Source organism: Chrysemys picta, chromosome 9, assembly GCF_011386835.1.
Source record: "Chrysemys picta bellii isolate R12L10 chromosome 9, ASM1138683v2, whole genome shotgun sequence".
Taxonomy (NCBI): domain Eukaryota; kingdom Metazoa; phylum Chordata; order Testudines; family Emydidae; genus Chrysemys; species Chrysemys picta.
Window position 1 is genome coordinate 31561279 of NC_088799.1, and position 26720 is coordinate 31587998.

Here is a 26720-nt window from a genome sequence, read left to right on the forward strand (position 1 = left end):
CAGATGGAGCTGTGCAGATTTTGATTGTTTTGATGAAGAACAAAATGGAGACTGGGAAGCTAGAGGCAAGTGAGTAGTGCCAAAACAGAATTGCCTAATGGTTTTCTGGTACCTCACTGCAAGGTCAATGAGCTGGTAGAGCCAAAGACACAATGAAATTTAATCCTTACCTGTGAAATGAGTCTTGCTAGCTCACTTAATAATCCAGCTAGCACCAGCAGCTCCCCCAAGCAGAGTTTTATTCATAGAATAGTGGAGTAGCAGTACCAGTTGTCACCTCATAACAGTGATATGAGATCCATTTCACAGAGAAACAGAGGTAACTAAATCTCCTAGAACAGTAATAACAGCACATCAGCTACTTAGAATCACAGAATATTAGGATTGGAAGAGACCTCAGTAGGTCATCTAGTCCAATCCCCTGCTCAAAGCAGGACCAACACCAACTAAATTATCCCAGCCAGGGCTTTATCAAGCTGGGCCTTAAAAACCTCTAAGGATGGAGATTCCACTACCTTCCTAGGTAACCCAGTCTATACTTGACCATCACATTGGAAACCATATCTTGGTATCATATATGAACTTTTGATAGCTAATGAGAGGAGAGCTGTGGTTGAGCCACAGAACAAGTGACCATAATATAATTTAGACTTCCTTATACTGTACAGAGACAATACTGAAGGCTCTGTTGTGGCACTACACTTTAAAAAACAAGACGTCAGAAAAGACAGGAAATTGAAATCCAGATAATCTTTGTGGAAGCTGCTAAAAAATTAACCAAAGGATACCCATAAAAAAAAAAAAAAACTAACGTTCAAGATATCAAGGATCCATTTATTAAACAAGGTGCAAGTATTTATAGTACCCGCTTTAAAAGAAATGGAAAAGTTTTAAAAGCAGTCCTGTAAAAAGGAATAGAAAACTATTATGCCTCAGATTGAGCCATGTTGTCATGATTCACATGAACTGCAGATCTGCCAAGTCACAGCAGTAAAATACAATTAAAAAGAGTTGTCTAGACAATCCTTTTCATTATGATACAGCCTGTGAGTTGGTATAAAAAAAGGAAACAAGAAGTTGGGGTGAATTTATGGGCTTTAGATCATTCCAGATAAAATGTCAAGAACTGTTTAAATACTAAGTTTGTATTGATTATCTTTCCAGTCTTGACAAATGTTGGTGGGATGATAGTCTCAATGAGGGCCACGTGGTTAGCTCCCCATGATAGTTAGGGAAGTAGAAAGGAACTGGGGGGGGGGGGGATGCAGGGAAACCCACAAGAAGCCTCCCTCACACAAAAATTTTGCAGTCCTTGTGCTCAGATGGAGCATGGCTACAGCCTCTCCTTAACCACCTTGGAAGCAAGCTGATACTACATTCCCCCCATGCAGCAACAAGCATCCTTTCTGGGCATGTAGAGAGAAACTGCAGAAGGTATTGGAAAGAAACAAAATAATCTACTGGCATTTCGCTTCAAAGAGTATGAAGAAATACTTATGAATTCTCTCAGAATATGTAATAAAGATAATGCACTCGCAGAAAGGTATAAGAGTCGAAAGGCATTGAAACAGAATTTTAATTATTCACCAGTACCAGAAGGTGTCCCCCCAAGGGTTCTAAAATGATAAAAAACAAATCAAGTGAGTTAAATGTCAAAAACAAAATAATCAGCTAACACAGGAGATTACTGTAGATGGCCACTGCTTCCCATCTTTGAGCTAAGGCCAAACAATATTGTTTGCTAGAGGCTGGGAGTGGGCAACAGGTGATGGATCATTTGATGATTATCTGTGCTGTTCATTCCCTCTGGGGCACCTAGCATTGGCCACTGTCGGAAGACAGGATACTGGGCTAGATGGACCTTTGGTCTGACCCAGTATGGCTATTCTTATGTTCTAAGATCCAAATAGTTTAGACTTCTCATTCAGATCTGCCTCATATGGCTAGATTTTATACATGTGTTATCTGCCTGATCCCTTTTTGAGAACGCTCTCAATAGAAGCATGTAAGGAAAATGTTTAGCAAGGCCTGAATGATAAACTCCAGAGTTTCATATGTAGCAGTCTTTGATTTGTCACTTTGACATTGAAGAACCTACCTATATTGTAGCTCATCTAAAATGAAGATTATTGAGAAAATGGTCTGTTTGGACATAAATTAGGTATGATTTTCCACCTTCAAAGAAATTTACCAGAGCAGAACATTTAATATCTAGAGATGGACAGCCCTATTCTGAATGTTACAAGTTTCAGTCACACAGTACTGTACACCAGTGCCACACAGAGTGTTTTTGTGGAGTGTTAAACAGCCCATCCTGGTTAAGAGGGGAAGTGAAGGCAGCTATTAAAAATAAAACAACAAATGGAAAACAAGCAAAGTAGATTACAAACACTATAAATAAGCTACGAAGTGTAGACAATTGATAAGGGAAGCTAACAACCTCAGGAGGAAAAAAATCCACAGCTAGCAGAACTATTACAAGGATTTTTAAGTAGATCATGTACCAAATAATTTCTAACCATGCTACAGGCCCATTAATAGATGGAAAAAGATAGAACTGTTAATGCAGAAAAAGCAGTGTTTAATAAATGTGTTCCATAGTTGGTAAAAAGCATGTTGATCTATCCATATCACACAAGGACAATTAACTGCTTTCCAGTAGATTAGAAAGTGAGGATGTTAAGCTACTTGGGATAAACATTTTTATGTCAGGCCCAGATAACTGGCAGCCAAGAGTCCTAAAAAAATTGGCTCAGGAGACCTCTGATCTACTTATGTTCATATTTAAATAATTCTTTAAATACTGCAGGAATTCCAGAAAACTGAAAGAGTGCTAATATTGTGTCAATATTTAAAAAGTGCAAGATGATCCAGCTAATTGTAGGCTGATTAGCCAGACATCAATCCTGGGCAAAAATGGAAGAGCTGATAAAGGATTCAGTTAAGAATTAATTGATGAGAATATGATTAATGCCAGTCTACATTGTTTTATGGATAATAGGTCTCAAACAAACCTGATTTAATTCTTTGAGATTACAGGTTTGGTTGATAAAGGTAACTATATAGATGTAATGCACTTTAATTTGGTACTACACTTTTTTTTGTAATTATTATTAAAAACTAGTTTTCTAAAAAAAAAAAAAAAACCATCACCACCACCAAACAAAGCCAATCAGTAAGGGTGATTGGAACAAACTATCCACGGACATGGTAAATATCTCTTGAAATCTTCAAATCAAGACAGGATGTCTTTTTGGTAGATATGCTTTAATTATACACAAGTTATGGGCCTAAATACTAGGGTAACTGAATGAAGTACTAAGGGCTGGTCCACACTAAGCCCCCACTTCGAACTAGATACGCAACTTCAGCTACGTGAATAACGTATCTGAGTTAAAACTTAAAGTTACTTACTGCGGGTCCACACACGGCCGGCAGGCAGGCTCACCCGTCGACGACTCCTACTCCTCTCACGGAGCAGGATTACCAGCTTCGACGGCGAGCACTTCCGGGATCGATTTATTGCATCTAGACAAGACGCAATAAATCGATCCTAGAAGATCGATTGCTTGCCGCCGAACCAGCGGGTAAGTATAGACGTACCCTAAATATACAGTCAGACTAGAAGTTGATCTAACTGGGACAGATTGTCAAAGCTATTTGGGCACCCTAGGATACAGATGGGCACCTGGTGGGATTTTCAGGGCATTTAGGCAGGGCAGCTGGACTCCACTCCCCAGTGGCAAGAAGCCCCGGTTAGCTTCCCCCTCACTCCCGGCAGGGAACAGGGAGGCGAGAAGCCCCAGGTGTGGGGTGAGTTAACTCTCAGGCCTACACCTTGGTTTCCCAGGGAACCAAGGTGTAGGCCTGAGAGTTAACTCACCCCATACTAAACCAGCCTTGGGTGAAACTCAGGGATTTCACCACTAAAATTAAGGAAAAAATGCTCCACTGCTGCTAAGGTGCCCCCACCTCAGGAATGTCCCTAACAAGAGTTAACACCAAGGGCTGTAAAGCAGACACCCCCAGGCACTGGGAAGTTTAGGGAGGAAACAGAAAGACTCCAAGAATTGGTAGAATAGATAAGCTCTGACCAGTAAATTTATACTGACCATCTGCACAAAAAAAGAAGGTCATAAGTTACAATTTGGGCATAAGAAATAAAATGTAAAAAGGGTTGAGCAGGGAGGAGAAAACATAAGTGCCAGTGCATGATTGTTTAAATTGTGTTACCTAGAGGGACTGAATAATGTGATAGGGTTAGTGAAGTGAAAGGAGGTAGCTGGTTTTACCTGTGTACTGCAACAACAAATAAATGCTCTTTGGGAACCATCTCCGGACTGGAATGTAACATCAAGCTGCTAGAACTCTGACCCCTCTGCACAACTGTGATGTGCAGAGTTATCGCTGGAACCCCCGGACGAGAGGATCCTGACTGGCCATCGGGTGAATTTTGTCTCTATATTGGGAGTGGTGAGCATAAGAGATTTGCTTGGCATATGTATTCTATGTGTGTTGCTAATAAATAGATATTTAGAGCACAGCTGTGTAAAGCTCTCTCCCTGGGAAAAGGTTCCACAGACCGGTAAAGCCCTGAGCCCCGAGGGAAAGGACAAGTACTTAAATTAACCAGCTTTCTTCCTGAGCCTGAGGATAAGGATAGGTACCTTACACCCTGAGCCCTCAGAAGGGAAAAGGGTGGGCGGGTGCCTAAATTGATTGGGTCACTCCTTGAGCCCTCGGTAGTGTATAGCTGGGGTGCCCTAGTTGTTTTTTTGTTTTTTTTTGTTTTTTGAGTGGGTAACAAGGGTACTGTCGCTGAGACAGTAAAAAACAAAACAAACCCCACACCTCATTAATTTTGAATTCTAGCGTACTTTTTCAGTAGCTGAAAAACAGAAGAAGATGTACCATAATTTAAGATGCACTCTAAGAGGAAAAATAATGCTCACTTGGAAGCATTTCTAAAGGGAAATGCATTACTGTAACTGAGCTATTCAGGATGATGAAAAAAACTCCACAGAATAATTCCTAACCCAAGGAAAGTTGGAATACAGTGCTCTCCACAATAGTAAAAAGAAATCTACCTCCACACATGATTATTCTTTAACACTTGTATATTGATCTTAAAGAACTATCTGATCTGAAAATGAAATTCTGAGATGAGATTCTTAAAGTACTCTTTATTAATATCATTAAAAGTTGTAGAAACAACTTTGTGTAATATGAAGGCACAGGAAGACAATTTTGATAAAATATTCCAATTAAACAGTAACTTACAGTACAAAAGACAATTTTAATGCACATACAAACCCCAAATGTCTCATTCAAAAATATTTCACCAAGAGTTCATCAATATTAATGGGCAATGACTAAAAATATAAATTGTCATTGTACAATAAATATCTGATAGGTGCAAATTGAACAAAATTTATTGCTTTCCACGTAAGTGTTTTCCCTGTAGGTATTTTTCCTTTCCGAATCAGCTTTCTCAATATATTTCAGAGGGAACTATAACCCTTAAACCAAATCTAACCAGGGACATTTAGTAGTTACAAGACTACCTCAAGTACTAATCAGAGCTGGCAGTGTTTTCTATTACCCTTTAATAAACAACTCAATCAGAAAACGTGCAGGGTGTTTAAAAATCAACATAATTGATACAACAAGGCTTGCGTGGCAGCTAGTGTTATTTAATCTCAAATTTTCAATGTATTTTCTGCAAATAAGTGTATTTTGACAAAAAAGTAGTGTAAAGCCAATTTAAAGACCCATATCTGAAGGGAAAGAGGTTGCAGCACAGCTGGTAAAACGGTCTTCCAACAGCAAAAACAAAAAAAAAACAAACAGCAAATAGGAAAATAAAAGCTGTAAGTGTCATATTAGCTTCTGAAAACAAAATTAAGACAAGTGAGCTGCAGTAAAGTATGACTACATATGCAAAATGGATTCAAAGTGAAAATCTAGAGCTGTGCAAAACAGTCATTAATACACTCATCTAACAAACCTCAGAAAACTTTTGCATTATTATATAGGGGTACGTCCTCCTCCCACATTCCCTAGCTTTGAGAAAGAAGTACCAATCAGTGTTGAATTACAATTTGCTTTTTTCTTTCACCCTGCTTCTACAGCAATTTTGGTATAGCAGCAATTTCCATCTGTCTTTGCAGTAGTATTTGATAGCCATGCTGACTTTGTCATGAATGGTCATGCATACCCAGCTCATTCCAAATTGTTTAATACCATGGTTTTGGTTAATTTACAACTATTACTTTTTCCCTTTGTTACTGCTGCAGGCGAAAAAAAACAACCTACAAGTCTTTGCTTAGGAGTCGAATTTTTTGACACTTCAGGTAAATGAAACACTACAGTAGTTATTGTATAAACGAAATCAAAAACAAAAATCTTCCAAGAAAGTAGATCATTTTGGTAGTGGTTGATATTTTATGCAAATTCTTATTTATGGGAGCAATCTCAGGTTTACACTAACCATTAAAGATACCATTTTTACTGCAATTCAAATAGTAAAACTTATTTCAAAGCAAGGTCTCTAGCACGAACATGGCATAGTCAGTTTAACGACTAAACCGATGGATAAACATTCAGTAAACTTCTTTACATTGTGAATTCAGCAGAACAAATGCTAGCCTGCTAGGCATTTTCTTAAGTTTAAATCTGGATTTTCCTCAAGCACTGACTAGTAGCTTAAAGTTTCTCCAAGAGTAACTAAGGACCCACTGAAATTTGAATTTTCACAATGGATTAGTGTTACTACAGTACATAATTTTGCTTTAGGACTAGTCTAGGGACTGATACACAACCATTTTCTTTGGTTTATGCTTTACTATACTGGACTAGAGATCTTATTTTTAACCTACCCTCAATTCCTACTGATTTTTACTATATTCTCCCCTCAAGTTAAAAATGACTGTTTGCTCATACAAACGATTCCCTGCTGAATGGCTATGTGTATATACTTGCATGGAAGGTTGAAGTTTTGTACAGTAACTACATTATCAAGTGATACCTGTAACAGCAGAACTACAAAAATCAAATATGAATGTATTACGGTTCATATATGACAGTTGAGTCTGCTTTATGACTATCCTTTTTTAAAATGTAATAAACACAGTAAGATACAGTGGTAAACTTAGATTAGACCGTAAACATGGGAATCCTGCACTCATAGTAATAATATACTGCACAGTATTAAATAAAACTTGTTAGATTTGAAACAATGCAACAGACAACTAGATTTACCTGCATGTATGTAAATGCCACTTCAGTAAGATGTTTGAACACAAAAATGAGACAATGACATCCGGAAAAAAAGCCTTTAAAACAGGCCATCAGTCTAACTTGACTTTCCAAGTAAAAGCATCAGTTTCACAAAATTGTGATACTAATGCAGTTTTATGTAAAGTACCCCTTGACAGACAAGCTGTCAATTAAGCTATCACAGTCTTATCTCATCTGACCCACTCCTTAGGCAATCAGGGAGAACAGTCAATAGTAGCTCAAGTTTTAATTAGATAAGTACCTTGTCTGTTTACAGAGGAACATCCTCTAAACACCATAATTTTATGGCATTTATATAATTGATCAGATAGTTTAATTTAAAAAAAAAAAAGTTTCTCTTTTGAATATGTGAGTTCAAAACCTCATTTTTCCATGTGTCTTTGCGATAGTGTTTTAGCCAGTGTTACAAAAAGGTGATTAGTTCACCATGAACTACCTCACATTATTACTTAATTGTGCAAGGTATTCACGTAGTTCTTTTGCAGCTTGGAATCTACCGTATCGCTTCTTTGGGTTGGCACACTCATCCAGCAAGGCCTCAAGTCGGCCATCTTTGGCAATTTCAGCTGGAGGGTCATGAAGTAGTCCTCCAGAGGTGCCACGCCAGGTGGCATGTCTTGATAAAAGGTTCTGACAAATAGCATAGTAATTGTGGTCCACAGTGGCACGAGCACAAAGAATCTCTTTCGAGAAGGACAAGCAAGCTTCTTTATCACAGTCATCAAACTTGCTCTCGTACCATACATCCCAGTTTTCAGGTTTATCTGTAAAACAAAGATGGCAAAATATTGTGGGTGAGATGGAAGGAAAGCAGTACATTTAATACAAAATATGACTAAAGACTTAGTTTGAAGGAAACCAGTAACTAGAGCCAGGTGCAAAAATAATAATAATAATAATAAGCAGCAAAGTTTATTTACCAAAAAGAACAGTTTCAGTAGACCTAAAATCATTCACAAATATGACCAAACTAAAGAATAGAAATGTCAAAACAAAAACAGTTTTAACCCAACTCAATTTTTTATTTCAATTTTGGGTATTTTAACAAAAGCAAAGGAGGACTAGATTCACAAAACAGCATGAAGAGAAGTGAGCTGGTGGTGCCCTCCTTATAACTTTTAGCCCACTGCTTAGGATGCTGATCTGAAATGTGGGAAATCCAGGTTTAATTCTCCTTCTGCTGATGTGCAGAAGAGATTTGAACTTGCTCTCACACATTACAGGAGAGTGCCTTAGCCACTGGGCTATGGGATATTTGGGTATGGGCCCCAATCTCTCTTCTTGAAGCTGTTCTACTTCTCAAAAATAATTAAAAGTCAAAGTCACCGCTCTAGTGATGATTTATAGCTTCGTGGTTAAGGCACCCACTAAGGATGTGGGAGATCCAAGTTAAGTCTCTGCCTGATGTCATACAATTATTTAAGCCATTATCCCTCACAACTTGCCTAGTTATTTGTTAGCTAAATTTTTGTAAGGAAACCTTTTTTTGCACATACATATTTTAGCTGTAACCTGCATTTCAAGAGTCCTTAGACGTATCTTATTAGTGTTTCTACAAGTACAAAACTACAAGTTACTTTATAAATTCCACTTATTTAGAGTTTAACAATATCTTAAGGATCATTAGAAATGCTAAAAGGCATCAAGCAGTGAACAGCAGGATGTTATAATTACAGAATCTAGTTTCTCATAAAAAAAGAAAACAAAACACACACTGTTGGCTTTCTCCCCCAAGTACTATATTTTAACTATATAGATCCTGTAGAACTTCATTGGAAACCAAAAATATTGTAGATATAAAAGGCTTAATTATAAATTTTTAAAAGCCTTGATTTCATCCCCCACAAATCATTTATATCTGAAGAAAAGTGACCTGAGTCCTCCTCCTCCCTAGATAGGTGTTAATTTTTTCTAACTTAAAGAAACTTAACTCTAACTTAAGAGCTAACTTAAAAAAAAAAAAAAAAAAAAAGTGAAGTCCAGAAAGTCATCCAGAGTTTGTGTAGGTGCATTAAGTGATAAAGAGTAAACAAATAGGAGAAATCAAACTTTCTACACTTTGCTCAGGTATACATAGCAGAACTCTTGACAAGCGTTGCAACAGTATCCTGGCAACCTTTCTTCTCTAGAGACTTCTGTCTAACAGAAAGTTTGCCTCTGACAAATATAATTACCTTGATTACAAATGGGAAATAGCTGCCTTGAGCGATTCTAGATTCAGCAGTATACAGCAGCTCCCTCAGAGTTTCCTGGAAGAACTTATATAGGACCAAGCTTCCCCCTGGAAGCTACATACTATTGCCTGGTTTGAGACAATTCCTCTTATTAAAGGGGGAAATCAACTGTGTCCCCCCTTTTGGAGCCCTTAAGCACCTGTATTGCCTGATGTACACAGAAGACAAACCAGTGTTATTGGAAAGCAGTCTCTGGTCTAATAGTTAGTTTACATTTATGGTGCACTTACACTGTTGTTCTGACAGCAAGCCAATGGATGGCTGTGATAAAAACACTGAAGTAATTATGCAATGAAAGGGAGACTCAAAAGATAAGAAAAAAGTTGATTCAAATTTAGCTAATTAAATTATCTCAAATTTGAGAGGTGAACAGAAAAATAAGACTAGACACTCATATACTGAGGTAATTGGATTGGGGGCCTACAAACAAATACTTAAACAAATAGATTATGGACCCCATGTATGAATTTGCTATGGAAGCAACCCCAAAGACTAATTTGGCCAGCCTCAAAATGTAGACGCTGTCACCTCAAAAGTAGAATACAAAAACTTCTTCACTGTCCCAATTTTCCAAAAAGGAAAACTAGACACCTTATTAACAAAGTGAGACATGAAGTTTGCAATAGCATTTTAAAAATATTTCCCCACACCTAAATATTACTGGGCTTGGAAGAAAAAAAAAAAATATCTGTATGTGCACATGTCTGAGTTTGTGGAGTCAGTACTGAAACAGTGGGATATCCAACATATTAAAAGGATTTATTGGCATCCCCTACTGGGATTTGATCTAAATACATTATGAGAAATATGGACTAGTGAGTGTTATTAAAAAGAAATATTGCTTTGTATTGAAAGACTGCACAGAGTTTCTACAGTCTAGAAATTAATTCAATGATATTAATTATATTTGCAAAGTTTGAAAAATCCACACATCCTGGGCAAACAGAAGTCTTTTGAGCTACTGCCATGAACTCCTGTAGAATTTAAGTTTTTATTTTAAAGGATTCCAGTCAGACTTGTAAAATTCACCTATTCAGTTGAAGAAATTATAAACCAATGTAATGCCGTCTAAGTCTACAGCCTGACTATCCAATGCCTCTATTGCCACCTTTTGTTTCTGCAGCTTGCAAAAAAATGGACAAATTTTCACTCTTGCTATTCGGAACTCTGCATCAGAGTGTTACTGAAGAGATTCTGGTCAATTTTTCTTGGCTGCTGCTTGGTTAAGTTCTGAGTTCAGCAGAGGTAGTCACTGACACTATTTACGGGAAATGAGGGCCAAAAGACAGAGTCTGGAATAACGGTAGAACAACAGACATCCGGTCTGTCATGGCAGCCAGGAGATTGGTGAGGGATAGAATAGCAGTGGCTTCCATCCTCGCAGCAGCCTGGAGGCTCAGGATGGGTAAGCCAGAGGAACCAAGAAATTGAAATAGAATGTTCCTTCTTTATTATAGCTATTGGAGAGTTATTGGAGGGAAAGGATATCAAGTTAGATACCTATTAGCTGGAGGCTGTTATAAGTCAAGGGATAACTGGAATCCCAGCACTATCCCTTCACTCAGTAGCTGGGGGATGGAGCCAGTTTGCTTCAACCCAAGTGTCACCAAGAACAGCGCATAAGTAACCCCAATTCAGATATTACATTATATATAAATAAAATGAGAGAAGCTTCACTGAATCAAGTAAAGAACACAACATAAAGGGGAAAACAAGCACATGACTTGAGACAGAAGGAAAAGAAAGTTTGAAACACAGGAAAAATACCAGTATAGGGGAAAGGTGGAGTGAAGCCACTTTGAACCATTTAAAAAAAAAAAAAAAACCTGCAACAACTACTTTTAAGCATGATTAGCAGGCATCAAGTAATTTTGCCCCCCCACTTTGTGTATTTGTATATCAGGAATACAAGCAATATAGAATTCAGGCGATTCTTGTATATACCTGAGCACTTGTTAATTTTGATTTCTACAAGTATGTGAAAGTTCTATAGTTTTGTTATAGATCTAATTCTACAAATAGTGTAGTAACTGAAGTCTCTGTTTCAGAAACTCACAACAGCTTCATATTCTTTTAAGTCAAATTGTAAAACATGAAGCAGGATGGACATGAGAGGAAGAACAACTTACTCTGTTTGATTAACCTTTTGTCGGCCACCAGAACATTTTCTGCATCTACAATGATAACCTTCCCATCTCTAGGACCAACTGCAAAGTTGTCAAAGCTGACATCAAGGAGGTAGAGTGCAAATTCAAAGTCATTGTTTGTCAGTTGTTCTGCTATTTCCATTAATTGCCAGGCTAGGTCCACTCGTTTTTCCCATGGTGCATTGAAGTAACTCCACAATTCTTCTCCAACATAGTTGACGGCCACCATTCTGCCACATGCTCCCAGGTACTTTGCAAATGGCCAGCCCTCATCGGATGGAAAACTCTGCATATGAACAGATTTTTTGTTTGTTAATACTGAGTAAATAGAGGAACACCAGTATATTTTAACAGGTTGAAATGTGTGCAAGATTGAAGACTATTGAGACTTATATTTACAACAGGTGATTACGCTGACCAGAACACATGTTTGCATTTTGAAACTATCAAGAATACCTACATATATTATTTCTAAACTAGCATCTAGCTTTTGTATGTATATTTTCTTATGTCAGAATTGATTATCTTTTGCCTTTGGTGTTTTATATACTGTGACTCCTGCTATGGCACTATTGTGATCATATTTTCTCACAAAATTATTTTGTTTTGTAACCCAGGTCTTTAAATAGAAGCTTATGAACTATTTGCTTTGTGTTGTATATACATTAAGTTTCTCTTATTTATTAGACTTCCTCTCTTCCACTTTCCCTTTTGTTTCTTCCAGATCTGACAGGATTCTTGTTGGTCTTCCTTGAGGACCTTACAGAAAAAAAATTAACCAATATTTTGGTGTACAACAAAATTTAGGATGTTCCATTCTTCCATCTTCCCTTAATCCTCCATCTTAGTTTATTTCAATCTATGCAGATTTTTAAAATGGAAATAGTAATATGGACAGTATTGTGTAGTACAGGCTCTCAAGAAAACAACAACTGTCTAGGTAGTAAGGGCATACTGAAAACAATAAAAAAAGTTGTCAAATAATTTGTGCATGTTTGGGTACATTTCATGCAATTAAAAATATCTTCAAATATACAAGACCAAGATGAACTACTTAACGCTTTTGCAAAAAGTACTGAATACTAGGCATAAAGAAAATCCAAAATTAATATTAAGGTCAGAAACTGAATTATAGACCACAGCACTCACTGAGAATAAGCACACTCCAGCTAAATTTTAATAGTTCTGAAATAATAGTTGTAAGTGCTATACCTCTAGCACTGCTACCATAACTACGTCACCAGATAGTGATAAAAACCATCAGTTTCCTTGAATGGAACTATTATGCAGCAGCATCTAAGGTTGCATTGCATTACTGATTTCAGTTTAACAGGAACTTTAAACCTCTCTTTTGTAAAAGCCTCTTTGAAATCCAGCACAGCACAGCCACCACCACCACTCAGTTCAGGAGAGGAGGTGGTGTACCAGTCACTGAGGCTTGGTCTACACTAACCCCCCAAATCGAACTAAGGTACGCAACTTCAGCTACGTGAATAACGTAGCTGAAGTTCGAAGTACCTTAGTTCGATCTTACCTCGGTCCACACGCGGCAGGCAGGCTCCCCCATCGACTCCGCGGTACTCCTCTCGCCGAGCTGGAGTACCGCAGTCGACGGCGAGCACTTCCGGGTTTGACTTATCGCGTCCAGACAAGACGCGATAAGTCGAACCCAGAAGTTCGATTGCCAGCCGCCGAACTAGCGGCTGGGTATAGACGTACCCTGAGATAGTTCTCTGAGCTTAAAAGAGATCTGGAGTTCAGATTCCAATGCAATTCACCTCTCTCCTTAAATGGAGAAGGCCATGAATCCCAACCTAAAAGGCACTCAGGGAGGAGCTGCTGGATACTTGTCCCTGCCCCCACCTCATTTTAAGTAAGTTATCAGAGAGCTTACACAGTCATTTCAGGCAGAGAACCCAGGCCTCTAACATGACAAATCCCAATCTTATCCACTGCATCAAGATGCCTTTCAGAGTGACACAAAACAGTCTGCTTAGTCTATCTCTAACCACTATAAAACACATTCCTCAGAGTGAGGGATGGTGATCAGGAATCCTGGATTTTAATATAATCTACTGCAAAGGTTTCCCACTAGGAAAGTGCATGCCAAGTCCTTCTTCAGCAGCCGGCTATACAAGGGTCTTGCAATTACTTTGGCAGCTCAAAAAGCAAAGGTCTAAGCTACGGATCTGAAGGTGATTGACCTACGTGGGGGAAAATACATGTGATTCATATATGGAAGACCTCAAAAAAAATTTTTTTTTTAAACTTAACTATGGGATGAAATCACCAAAATACACATTTCAGTCATTAGTAACAATGTCTGCTTGTATAACCTATTAGTCAGAGTATGTGTTATGCACACACACCCATGTCCAATCCACAGAGGATGAGAGTCTGATAGGCTCTTGAGGTGAGAGCTGGCTCTTTAAGACAAGCTGTAAAGAGTGATGCCTTTAGCTCTGGAGGTCACTGGTTGTCCTTGGCTTAGTGTTGGCCAAGATGGCAGCTGTCACACTCACAGGTATCCCACATTGTCATAGTTGAAAGCTGAGAGAGATGCTTCATCCTGGCAGGGATAGAGCATCCTGAGGAAGACGAAACAAATAGACAGACCTGCTGGTGTAATGCACACATGATGTCAGTTGCTGCAACCTGTCCAGTCCCGGAGCTGCAGCTGCTTCAGAGGCTGGGGGAGGGGGGGCCCGACCCCCTTCTCTGGTGCTTCCCCTTTTTACTAAAAAATTCGGCTTATGAACGAGTATGTATGGTATGTTCCTGAAAAATGCTACTGTAAGTAAAACGATATTAAGCGAATCCAATTTCCCCATAAGAATTAACGTAAATGGGGTGGGAGGGGTTAGGTTCCAGGGAAAGTCTTTTGTCTGGCGAAAAAATTATCTAGATATACACACACTATAAGTTTTAAACAAACAATTTAATACTGTACACAGCAATGATGATTGTGAAGCTTGGTTGAGGTGGTGAAGTTAGAGGTGGAAGAGGGAGGGATGTTTTCCAGGGAATGCCTTACTGCTAAATGATGAACTAGCACTCGGCTGAGCCCTCAAGGGTTAACACGTTGTTAATACAGGCTCACACTCGACAAGGCAGCACAAATGGAGGGAGGAGACATAGCATGGCAGAGAGAGACAGAGACACACACCATGTGTGAGTGTGAGTGCTAACCTCACTCTAAGTACACTGCCTTTTTAAATAGATTACCATAGTAATGCCCAGCCACCAATGCAGTGCTGTCTTCTTGATTTTATTGCCATTTTAGCATTTGTTGCTGTTCATGGTTTTGCTACACACCAGGAAAATGAAGTAAACAAGTCCTTGGCCAATGTCATTGCTGCTTTAACTCTGGATCACAGTAAATACCAACAATCAGTCTGCTGTTGCTGCAGCAAAGTGGAGCTAATTATTCACAGGACAGGCCCTGCTCCTCCTCCCACTCCACACCAACCATACCAAAAAAGAGTCGGGGAGGATTAGCGCAAGGGATACCTCACAACACTGCAGATGCCAGGAGGCTCTCAAAGAGGGGAGACAGCTACCTCTCCCTTCCAGCAGCTGTGGGAATCGTGGAGCTACAAAAATTCATAATATACCTACCACAGATGGCCATAAAAGAGCCAATAGCTTAGTCCTGGGTCAGCATATGTAAGAATCTTGGGACACTCTCACTTTCCCAGTAGCTCAGGTAACAGCAGCAGGGGGCTGGCCCAATGATACTTACTAAGGGGTTGCCCCTGAATCTCATTGCTAAGCCAGTCCACCCTTAATCTTTTACAGTCAACATTTGGATTGTATACACACATGGTAAATTTCTCCAGTTCCACACCAATGCATCTGGATCTGCACTCTACTGCAGGCACTGATCTGAACCTGAATTTACTCACATTTAACAAAAAAAGAAATTTTAGCAGTTTGTGTTCAATTCTAATTTACACAATTTAACTGATTTTAATAGATTTTCACTAAGTACAAGACATTTTATCATTGTGTAATCATTGAAAAGGTTCTTAGAGTGTTTCCACTTTAGCCATGAGTTCAGCCCCATACTCAATGATTTCTAAAGAAAAGGGGACAAAGAATTCTAATAATGGTTTTACTAATACCATATGCATACAGAGGCAATACCTCCTCCCTACTCCTATTCTAGATTCCCCTGCTTATACATCCAAGGATCACATTAGTTCTCTTAGCCATAGCATCAAACTGGTCTTCAAACCCTACACATACTTACTATGAGGTTCAGCATGATCAATGCCTCATGCAAGAGATTCTAGTACTGGCTTGCTGTATTTAAAAAGTGAATCTTCCAAACATAACCACACATCATATTGTAAAACAGATACATTTATATCTTTGTGGCAACAAAACGATCTTCTGACAAGAGTAGAGGGACTCCTGCCAACATCTGCACATGTACAAACAAGCTCTCTGCTTCTGGCTCCTTTCCAACTGGCATGTAATGGCCACATCTACACTTCATTACCCAAATCAGTAGCACAAGAAGGGGATAAAAAAAAATATGTATGAGTAATATTCAGCAGTTTTAGATTCACTGTGATTTTGACAAGAACTGTTAACTAGAGTGACGATTTGTCCTCTTTTTAAGCAGAGGTGTAACTTTTGGTACTTCATTACCTTTTGAAAATATTTGCATAAATAAATCATTATGTCTACTACAACAAGAAAAAAAAATCTCACTTTGTATTGCTTTAAAAGCCAAAAAATGCATACAAATCATAAAACAGAATTCCCACTGCACATGTTTAGCTACCGTTAGAAACAAAAGCTAAATAAAAAGGTTGCTAGAATCTCTAACTACTGAACTACAAATAGCACAGTTCTGAACTAAATGCTTGAATTATTAGTACACCTCTACCCCGATATAACAATGTCCTCGGGAGCCAAAAAATCTTACCGTGTTATAGGTGAAACCATATTATATCGAACTTGCTTTGATCCGCCAGAGTGTGCAGCCCTGCCTCCCCGGAGCATTGCTTTACCGCATTATAGCCGAATTCGTGTTATATCGGGTCGCGTTATATCAGGGTAGAGGTGTATTGGGTACACCTATATAATTAAATATATTTGTCTGAAGGCAAGCTTACTGTCAGATCTGCAGCTAAACAAAATAGGGTTAGCATGACTCTAAAAAGCTCTTCTGCCCGCAGCTCTAAAACAGCTACTTGGTTATAAAGTGTGCAACTTTGAGACACTTGCTAGCACACATTTTACACTCAGTCACAATAGCAGACCCAAGAAAAGCATTTAATCAACTGTTTAACAGGTGCATTTTTAATACAGATTCACTGACAAAAATTAGGATTAAGGCAATATATAGCGTAAGAGAATATATTAGTATTTTTCCACCTGTAAAGAAATTCTCACTCTATGAGCGAAGATACGTATAATAATCAACTGACCAAAAAAAGATGTGAATCAGTTAACCTGTCGGAATAACTCATTTCCACTATTCCCAGTGACATCCAAGACACTCCATCTAACAATTTAGATGTTCCTAATCAGATTTCTTAATAGCAGTGGGAAACCCACTTTCAAGCACTATTTTAAAAAAGAAGAGACTATCAAAAATATATAGTATTTACCTTATAAAAAGAACACTTGTTAGTCAGAAAAAATGTAGTTACTTATTTCATGTAAATTTTCCTCACCCAAGTGTAATCTACATTAATACAGTGTGGTTTTGTCCATCCCCTTCAGGAACAGAAATCAAGTACCCCATTGCATCTTTTCCATAAGCCCCATGTAGGAGGCAGCACAGTGTTGCACTGACCTAGGAGCATTTGTCGCTTGCAAGGAGGCAGCTACATTGGTGTAATTTCACTGGTACAAAAAACACAATGTAGAGAAGCCATATACTACAGAAACTCTAAGTCAGGGGCCATTAGAATCCAAGGATTCTTAAGTTCTTAAGGATATCAAGACAATCAAATCTGTGGATGCTTGCATCCATGTGACCGAAGTATCTTGCTTTTCAAGGAGAAGATCTCATTTCAAATTTTGCAAAAGCTAGAAAATACTATGGCTGAAACTCAGTGCAATGAAAAACAATCCTGATCCTATGTCTGAAAGTTATTCTTGCGCAAGTTAAACTCAGTGGTACATGTTTTGGGGTCTTTAGAAACAAATTTATGCGCTTGAAACTGCCACAGAAGAAATAAATGCCAGATTCACCAATCTCCACCCACTTAGCTTCAATGCTTGGATTCTGCCTATACAGCAGTGTAAAAATGGATAGCCTCTTGAACCACTTTACAGAGTTACTAGATGAGGTGGAAAAAAGAGTGCATATATCAATGATTGGCACAAAAACATCCACTCAAATGCCATCAATTCCACACAAGTGTGCATGCCTGTTTAAAAAAGCTTTAACCATCAAGATAATAGCCTTTCAAGATAGTACTTTTTATAAAAATAAAATACTGATATTGTGACTTTTTCCCCACGAGCCTGCCCAAATAAGCCCTCCCCCCCATATATGCAACAAAGCACATTAAAATCACTTGATGCAGGTATGAATGAATGGCCCAAGCAGAGACTCTCCCTCAGGTTATTTGCTCTTCACTAAAATATATCTACTCCACACACCCATTTGATGGGGGACCTAGGACAAAGTTCCCTGGATATAGTGATATGCTCCCATCCAGCAAGAAGCTCTGCAGTGTAAGGGTATGTGGATGAGATCCATATTGAGGATTTAACAGACAGCACTGATCAGCTCTAGATTGCAAGCCTGACAAATATTACCCATAATATTTTGGAATCAATTTTCATTTGAGTTTGAAACAAGTTAGATAAGACTGAGTCAGAACAGAGGGTATCTGGTTTTAATAGTATCATTTTAATTTATATTAAGGCTAAGTCTAAACTAAACAAACAACAACAAAAACGAGACCAATAGACACTAAAAACCATTAAAACAAACAAGCAATCTTGGTATTTGTTCAGAACAAGCAGAATACAAATGAATGCCTTTAGACACTCACAGCAGCAACAATTTTTATTTTAGGGCATGTCTATGTTATGCTCATACAAAGCACACGGGATCTTTATAGAGGAAGGTAAATACAATACCACAGTTAGCATATGCTTTTAGACACACACACACACACACACACACACACAGTCCTGCAGTGATGTTTATAGTTACAAGTCCAGAGTCTGGATCAATCTAGTGGCCAGCCAGATTGGTTGCAGAGGGGAGCGGGGTTCTATCGGTCGCAATCCGATGCTCCTGGAGTGTGGCAAGACAAACCCAAAGTCCTATGGCAAAGCACCCTGTTCTTATAGAATTTCTTCTCTGTTGAAGCCTATGGATTCTGCTGTGTCACTTTGTGACAGGTTACTTCTTAATTGGTGTAAACATTCCAATACACCTCCGAGAGGGTCATCCTGTTCTTTGTTCCGATTTAATCAATTGTCTTTAGGGGTGCCAGCCTTTACCTCAGGGTCTTCAATCTGCCCTTCCTTATGGATGCGTGTTGATGATTCTTTGATGTCCTTTAAGTTTCTTCACTCCTTCTTCCTTGACTCTGGCTATAACAATGGCCTTCACACCTTATCTTTTTCTAATGCATACATTCCTCATTCACAAACAGATTGAGAATACAAACAGTAGTATTTTATATTGAGCAAAAGGGCATTGCAACTTAAACCTTGCTAAGTTTTACAATCAATAACCAAGCCAATTTACATTGAGACCCAGGCCTTCAATGTTCCTCTAAGCTACTTAACATAGACACAATAGAGAATCCTGTCTCTTGCTTCCTAATTTGTAATACATATAGGAAACCATAGTAGCTTTATAACTTATTCTAAAACAAAAGGATGACCATAATTAGTCATAAGGATTGTTCTGGTCTGTCATTCCTTTCTGCTATTCAAAAAGGGTGGCTGACAGGATGAAAACAAATAATACATTAATTCTCATAGTACATTATAAAATCCAGCTCCTACATCTACACTTACATAGCTGCAGAAGAACAGCTGTACCAGTACAGCTGCACTATTACAGCACTGCAGCACATATGTTAAAGACACTCTATGCCGACAGGAGAGAACTCTCCAGCTGGCATAAAAAAAAACACTCCCACAAGTGGCATAAGCTATGTTGGTGGAAGAAGCTCTCTCAACGACAGCACTGTGCAAACTAGTGCTTATGTCAGCGTAACTACATCGCTCAGGGGGATGGAATATTCATACCCCTGAGTGACGTAAGATTTGCCGAAATAGGAGATATTGTGGACACAGCCTTAATTTACTTGCCAGTTTTAGACCATAGCCTAAAACTGAGAAAACTGGAAAACTTGTGGCTATCTTCAATTTTGGTTGTCTGTCTGCTAGCATACAGATTAAGTCAAAATTCTTTTGCCATCCTGACTAAAGTAATCAAAAAAAGATGTAATTGTGTAGATGCAGCGTGCAGATATTCATACAGGTTAAAAAAAACAGCCCAACAATTTTTGAAAATGAGTTCAGGGTTTCATGTCACTACGTAGCTGTTTGTAGATAAAAGGTTGCACTAAGCAAACACCTGTCACTAAAAACTGTGTAGCAATAACCAGAATTGTTTTTGTTGCCACATAGAAATGAAATTCAATTTACAATCCTAGTCAGACCACAAAGAAATCTGTATATAAAATATGTTAAAATATATCAGTTTCAGCTATAAACTAGGATTTAATTTGTTAAAATACTTGCCTATATATTGCAAGTAGGGGCTGTTTTTAAACAAAACAGACAAGTAAAAAAATGTTAGTTGGAGATGTAAAAAATATTTATGAAAGTGTTAACAATACAATTTATATTTAGATGGTCTAAAATTTCTTCCTCAACCTGCCACATAAGTGGATAAAACATGCAACTTCTAACCAGATAAATCCTTTCTTATTGTTTAAACACAGAACATATTATGGAAGAGTCAGTGAAGCTGATAACACTGTTTTGGTACTCCAAAGAGATGTAAAAAACTGTACCAAATCATATGCAGTTGTCCTGCAATTCGTTGTACTATAAAGATTAGCATGAATTAGTGAATCAAAAATAGTCAATCTATAAAAGCTTGTTTAAGATGTACTAATAAGGATGAAGTAAAATCATCCTACTGCAAAAAACATTAGTATTTTCACATTAGACCTCAATAATTAAATTACGTTAAGTGGTGTTTCCCTAACTTCTATGACTTGTACAGAAGTGTACCACGCTTAACTGAAGGGTAAAGCAGAACCTTCAAACTGGCTAAAGCAGAAGCTGTCAGTCAATTGTGACAGTATGCATTTCATAAGCACTGCCACTTTAGGAGTAATCCATATGCCAAACAGGCTTCCAGCTAAGCTTCCAATCTCTGATAAAAAAGTTTTATAATCCCCAAGTCACTAGATTTAGCAGATGATTAAAGTCACCTTTTCCATTATAAATCTAAGTTCAGTGCCTAAACGTTTATATTTAGTTACAGCTATAAGTTAATGAAAAAGCACAGATCAGTAACGCAGAGATCTGAGAATGAAAGCATTTCCCGCACCTGAAGATGAATATGCTTTTTGTGCATGTTAAAATTAAGCAGAGACAGTTTTTCAGGGGATAACCCACAGAACACCATTTGTCAGAGTCTTCCTTTGTACTGTCTGGCAACAAACAGCTAACATTGATTACTATTGTTAAGCACTTCAAAGTTTTTATATACAACCGGGGAATCCTCCAAGAAGAGAAACAATTCTTAGAACAAATCTCCAATTCCCACTCCTTCCTTACCCAGTGCAATAAAAACAAGTACTGAATATTTTAGCTTTATAAAATAAAAACCGCCAAACCTTTCAACACATCTGAGAGCAGCACAACTTTACTTCTTACGAAATAAGAAGGATCTCCTACATGCTGCTGTCACAGTACAAGTTTCATGATCGAGAAAACAGAAATTCTTACCTATATTTTTCCCCAGTTAATATTCTTCTGTTAACTGCACTTATCAAAATTGAAAAGAGTGAAGTGAAAGCTAGATGTGAAGTCTAGTTAATTTAAAAAGTTAACATAAACACAGTTGTTACGTTCCAAGTTAGAGTTTTCCCTTAAAATGACAGCTTCTTTTTTATGATTTGAAAGAGCATCCAAGATCTCCAAAAGATCTAATTTTATGAACTTTCAATGCTGCTGAAACTAAAATTGGACAGAATTACTCTAACAGACTGTTTTCTGATGGAGAATGCCAATTCACAGAATTTGAAACATTTTGCAGACAGTTCAATTTTGACAAAGCTGCGATCGAACACAGGTAGAGTTCCAATGGAAGCATCTTGCCAGCCAGCCTGACAGACTGACCAGAAGCTGAAAATCTGGAAGCCCCGGGAGTCCCAGCTCCTAAGCTCCCCCACAGCTCACCAGGCAGGCTGCCCTCAAATCCCAGCTCCCAGAATCCCATTTCCTACACACCTTACCAGGTGGTATGATGGGGAGCTGGAAGCCTTGCAAGTAGTGGCTTCTAAGCTCTGAGGTTCCAGCTCTTCGGCAGCCCGAGGTTCCAGGAGTCAGCAGCTCCACAGCTGTCTGCCAGATGGAGTTCCCCAGAGCCAGTACTCCATTCCCTTTCAGAAACAATTTGCAAATGTTGGCGGGCAGGGAGGGTGTTCCAAATAACAAAACTATGTTTCAAATATCAAAATCCTCCACGAAACAGAATTATTTTTCCTCTTCTCAGATCAAGTTAAAGAGATGGCCAACAATGTACGCTGAATTAAAGGCAATGTGTGCTTTTCGTGGGCAGCATGTCATGTTTAATTCCTTAGACACGTACTGACATGGTAACTTTAGTATTCCACATGGTTAAATTTGTCTATGTAATACTGGGTAAAACGCATGAATTCAACTAGCTAAGTTACCATCTCCATCCATCCTCTGGTCATAATTCAAAAGAGAAAATTCAGTTACAACACATACATATTAGTATCTAATTCACAGAAATGGTCAAGTTGTCATCAGTAAATAGGATCAACAGGACATAGGGAAAGATTTGTTTTCACACTATTCCACATTCACTGGTTTCTGTCGTCAGGACAGTTTCTCTCTGGAAAGTTGCTTTTAAAAGCAAAAACAAAGTTGTAGAATTGTACAAGTTACTGAATTCTAGCACTATAAAGTAATCAAAATCTGAAAGCTTGTTTCCTTTAAAGTAAAATCCAGGCAACTGGGAGGGGGGGAAAAACAATCTTAGTAATCTATGCCTACCCTATTCACTCCTGTAAAAATCCACATGACAGGGTATCCCATGATTAACAGGCCACATAATTTATAAAAACCTCCAATACAGAACTTATCCAGAAATCTCAAGTTACTATTTTTAGTGTGGCTAGGTATGCCTAAGTGTTGACATATTTCGTTATTTTAAACTGGATCTGCAATCATTTTCCAGAATTGCTGCCGTTAAAATGCTGATACATTTAAGTCTAATTGGTTCAGTCATCCAGGAAGTTACTTCGCCTTTCCTAAAATTTGCAAAACTCAAAATAAATTATTTGATGGGAATGTGATAGGAATGTGTAAGGAAGCATTTAAAGATGATACTAAGTGGTGTAAGTATCACATTTCTTTGTTTGTAGCACTAGCTTTCAAAATTAAGACTCAGTGAACCTTTATTTACATTTGCAAAAACATTTAGAAGTAGGCTTGGTATACCACAATCTACATTCACAGCAAAAGCCATAAGTTAAAAATGGACACCAACTACAAATAATCACTTCTGCCTAATTTTTAAAACTATTGTTACAATTTACACTATAATTGAAAGTTCAGAGGAAAAGTTATTTAATTTTTAAGTCTATTTGCTGGATGCATTAGACAGAGTGCTGTCAAATGCATTTCACTATGTAGTCAGTGTACTCCCCTCTGTGTAGGTGTTTCCTCACAGGAAAGAGGAAGGGAAAACTCATCTTTAATATAATAAGTCAATTGTAAAATCAGAGAAATCACCAGGTGGACTGAACGGGTGATCCAAAAAAATAAGCCATTAAAAAAGGTAACTACATTTCAAGTTCATGATACCTCTAAATAAATTTAAATGCATGCACCTTTTCTTAAATGAGCATTCTAGAAATCAGTCAGGAAATAAATTTACTGGAACTTAAAGCCAATCTCCACAGCACTGGCTATGTGACAAATAGCAAAATACCAGAGATTTGTGATAATGTGTTTATTGTATTAAAATCCACTTACAAAATTCCTCCTTTAGGCATTAATTAGGTGAAACCAAGGACAGTAAAAGACAAGGTGGTTAGAAAAAAACGACTGGACCAAAATTCAACTCCAGTAACTTTCTAAGTGCATACTTAGAATTTTCACAATAGTGTTGATAGCTTAATGTAAACAAGGGCAGCAACTGTTCAGTTTAAGTAGTATTTATGCAAGACAAAACAACTAGTATCACAAACAAGAGATTATTAATTTTACACAAATTTGCATCTAAAGTCTGATCAAAATCAAAGTTTCTCAAAAATTGACTAAGTGTACATTCTTGTCAGCCAAGTTGCGAAAGCATGTAAAAGTCTATTCTTATTTAGATATAATTAAAGCACAGAACAGCTAAAAAGAGCTGTCATTTAGAATGCTGCTTTACCATCAGGCTTATCTCATAGGTTCAGACAGAAATAGTCATATATTGCAGTAAATGTAAGTTTTACTGCAAAACAATAACTAAAGAGCTTTATGTGAAGAGTTAAAATCCTAATAAAACACTGAGATGGACTCTAACAACGAGAGAGTTTATGAAAAAGGAACAGATGTCCCAATCCATGTATACTAAACCCGATCCCAAGAAACTGATCAGCTAAAGTATTCATCTGACAAAAGTTTAAGGACTTCTCAAATTATTAATGTGATATGGGCATGGGATTAAAGCCATCTACTAACAAGACAAAGGGATAAATATACCACTCCCCGTTTTTTGTTTTTGTTTTTAAACGTAGACAACAGTGCTGCCAAGCCTGCTACCTGCAGAATAGCTGTTTCTCTTTACCCTCTCAGATGATCGCCATAGAATAGAAGAAGAAAGCTTTCCATGGGAGGCGGGGCAGTGAAAAGAGAATGAAATCTCCATGTTTCCCCGCCACTAAAAAGCAATTACAAAATAAGGGGGAGGGGTGCTAAAGCGGAGAGTCCCTTCTGGAGAATATTCGGGGGAAGAGCGAAATGAGAAAACAAACCAAACACCCAACACAACCCCTGCCCAGTGTCGCTCAGCAGGGGCAGCGCAGGCTCCTTCCCCGGCGTGTCAAGGTAGTTTTTGGAAGGCAGCTCACTGTTCGGGAGAGCGTTTGGGGAAGATGAAGCGTGGTGTTAGCGCCTTCCCTTGACTACGTTTCCCAGGAGGGTTTGCACCATCTGCCCTCCTCAAGACACGCACAGCTCTGCTCTCCCGCCACCGCAAAGCAGCCACCCAAGGCGCTGCTGGCAACGTGACCAGAGAGGAGGCGAAGACGATGCTCGGCCAGGACCAGCGCTTGGGCACTTACCTGGCAGCAGGGCCGGGCAAGGGGCAGGCGGGGAAGGAGACGGGACACGCTCCTGCAGCACCAAGGAAAGCAGGATGGCTAGGCTAGCACCGACCTTTGTCACTAGGCTGGGCCCGCGGGAGGCGATTAGCACCGCACCCATCCCCTGCCCGGAGCGCTGCGCGTGGACGAGGGAGGGCAGCTAGGGTGGGGCGCAGTACCTGCGCGGAGGGGGAGGGGCGTTACCTGCAGCACCAGCGGCTCCGGGTTGAAGGCCAGCGTGATGAGCAGCTGCATGCGCTCCGAGTCCTTGAGGTTGCGGAGCAGGAAGCTGCCCGAGTCCTTGGTCTCGGCGTAGCGGCGGACCAGGCGGTCGAGCAGGCGCTGCGAGGGGCAGTGCACCAGGTCCGACCAGCCCTCCACCACGTCGGGGGTGAGCAGCCGCACGTCGCCGTTGATGCTGGCGAACTCGGTGGCGTGCAGGGCCTGCAGCAGGTCGCAGCGGCCCCTGCCGGTGGCGCGGCGGCAGATCTTGGTGTCGATGTCGGCGAGCTCCTGCGCCGAGCCCAGGCGCTTGAGCACAACGCGACGGCTGCCCTCGCGGGGCTCGCCGTAGCGCGCGAAGTAGACGTTCTTGACATTGAGAAAGTCGAGCAGGCGCAGGCGGCCCCAGCTCTCCAGCCGCAGCTGCCCGTTGAGGAACTTGCGGCACCAGCTGGTGCCCCAGCAGGCCGGGCACTTATTGAGCTGCAGGAAGCGCCGCTCCGACAGCTCGTTGCGCTGCAGCGAGGCCAGCAGCGAGTGCGTGTTCAGTACCAGCGCCGCCGCCAGGCTGCCCAGCACCGCCAGCTTCACGTAGCGGTACAGCCGCCCCAACTTCAGCGACACCAGCCGCAGCATCGTCCCGGACCGGGGCCCCCCTCCCCGCCGCTCCGCGCTAGCGCCGCAGCTCCAGCCCCAGCAAACTCTCCGCCGCGCGGCTCGCCCGATAAAAGGCAGCCAAGTTACTGAGGGGGACGGTAGGGGGGAGGGGGCGGCGCCGCGAGCCCGCCGGCCCGGACCGCCCCGCCCCGGGGAGGAGCCACGCCACCGCCGCACGCGCGCGCGCGCGTCGGGCGGAGCCTAAGCGCGCCCCCGAGCAGCCCCTTCCCTCCTACACTAGGGGTCGAGCCTCACGCGCACAGGCTCTGCCACGGTGGGGGAGCGCGCGCACACCTATCAGCGGAAAAGAGGCGGGGCCGTCGCGCGCGCGCGCGAGGGAGAGGAGGGCGTGGAGCAGGAGCAGGCGCGCGTTGAGGAAGAGCCGGGAGGGGCGGGAGCGTCGTCCCCCATTGCAAACAGATTCAGAAGCAGTAGCAGCCCCGCCGGTCCCTGTGCCGAGCCGCTGGCTGAACCAGCTCGGGGCGGACGGGGCGCAGTGTGAGCCGCCATGTTGTGTTTACCCCCTGCCCGCCTGGCAGCAGGGCCCCGTGGGAAGGTGCCTGTCCCGGGCGCGGTTGCCCCTGGCACTGTGGCCCGAGGGAGCA

The 26720-nt window shown here is 40.2% G+C and overlaps 1 protein-coding gene across 3 annotated transcripts; it reads right to left on the minus strand.

Annotated features, from left to right (window-relative positions):
- Window positions 1–5168: 5168 nt before the first annotated feature.
- DIPK2A (divergent protein kinase domain 2A) lies at window positions 5169–26226 on the minus strand. 3 transcript variants are annotated; one of them, XM_005303280.4, is made up of 3 exons: window positions 25441–26226; window positions 11663–11966; window positions 5169–8063 (listed from the first exon to the last, which is right to left on the minus strand). In XM_005303280.4, the coding sequence occupies exons 1-3, from the start codon at window positions 26092–26094 to the stop codon at window positions 7732–7734; spliced, it is 1290 nt and encodes a 429-aa protein (XP_005303337.1). In that variant the 5' UTR covers window positions 26095–26226; the 3' UTR covers window positions 5169–7731. The 3 variants fall into 3 exon arrangements, with proteins under 3 accessions (XP_005303337.1, XP_065414002.1, XP_065414003.1); XM_065557930.1 differs by lacking the exon at window positions 25441–26226 and adding an exon at window positions 25216–25335; XM_065557931.1 differs by lacking the exon at window positions 25441–26226 and adding an exon at window positions 14050–14417.
- Between the last annotated feature and the right edge of the window lie 494 nt (window positions 26227–26720).

Coding starts and splice junctions, on each gene's coding strand:
- DIPK2A (XM_005303280.4), bottom strand. CDS start 26,094: ATGCTGCGGCTGGTGTCGCTGAAGTTGGGGCGGCTGTACCGCTACGTG. Junction 11,967..25,440: donor CGGAGCCGCTGGTGCTGCAG/GTAACGCCCCTC, acceptor GTTCATATGCAG/AGTTTTCCATCCGATGAGGG. Junction 8,064..11,662: donor CAAAAGGTTAATCAAACAGA/GTAAGTTGTTCT, acceptor TTTGTTTTACAG/ATAAACCTGAAAACTGGGAT.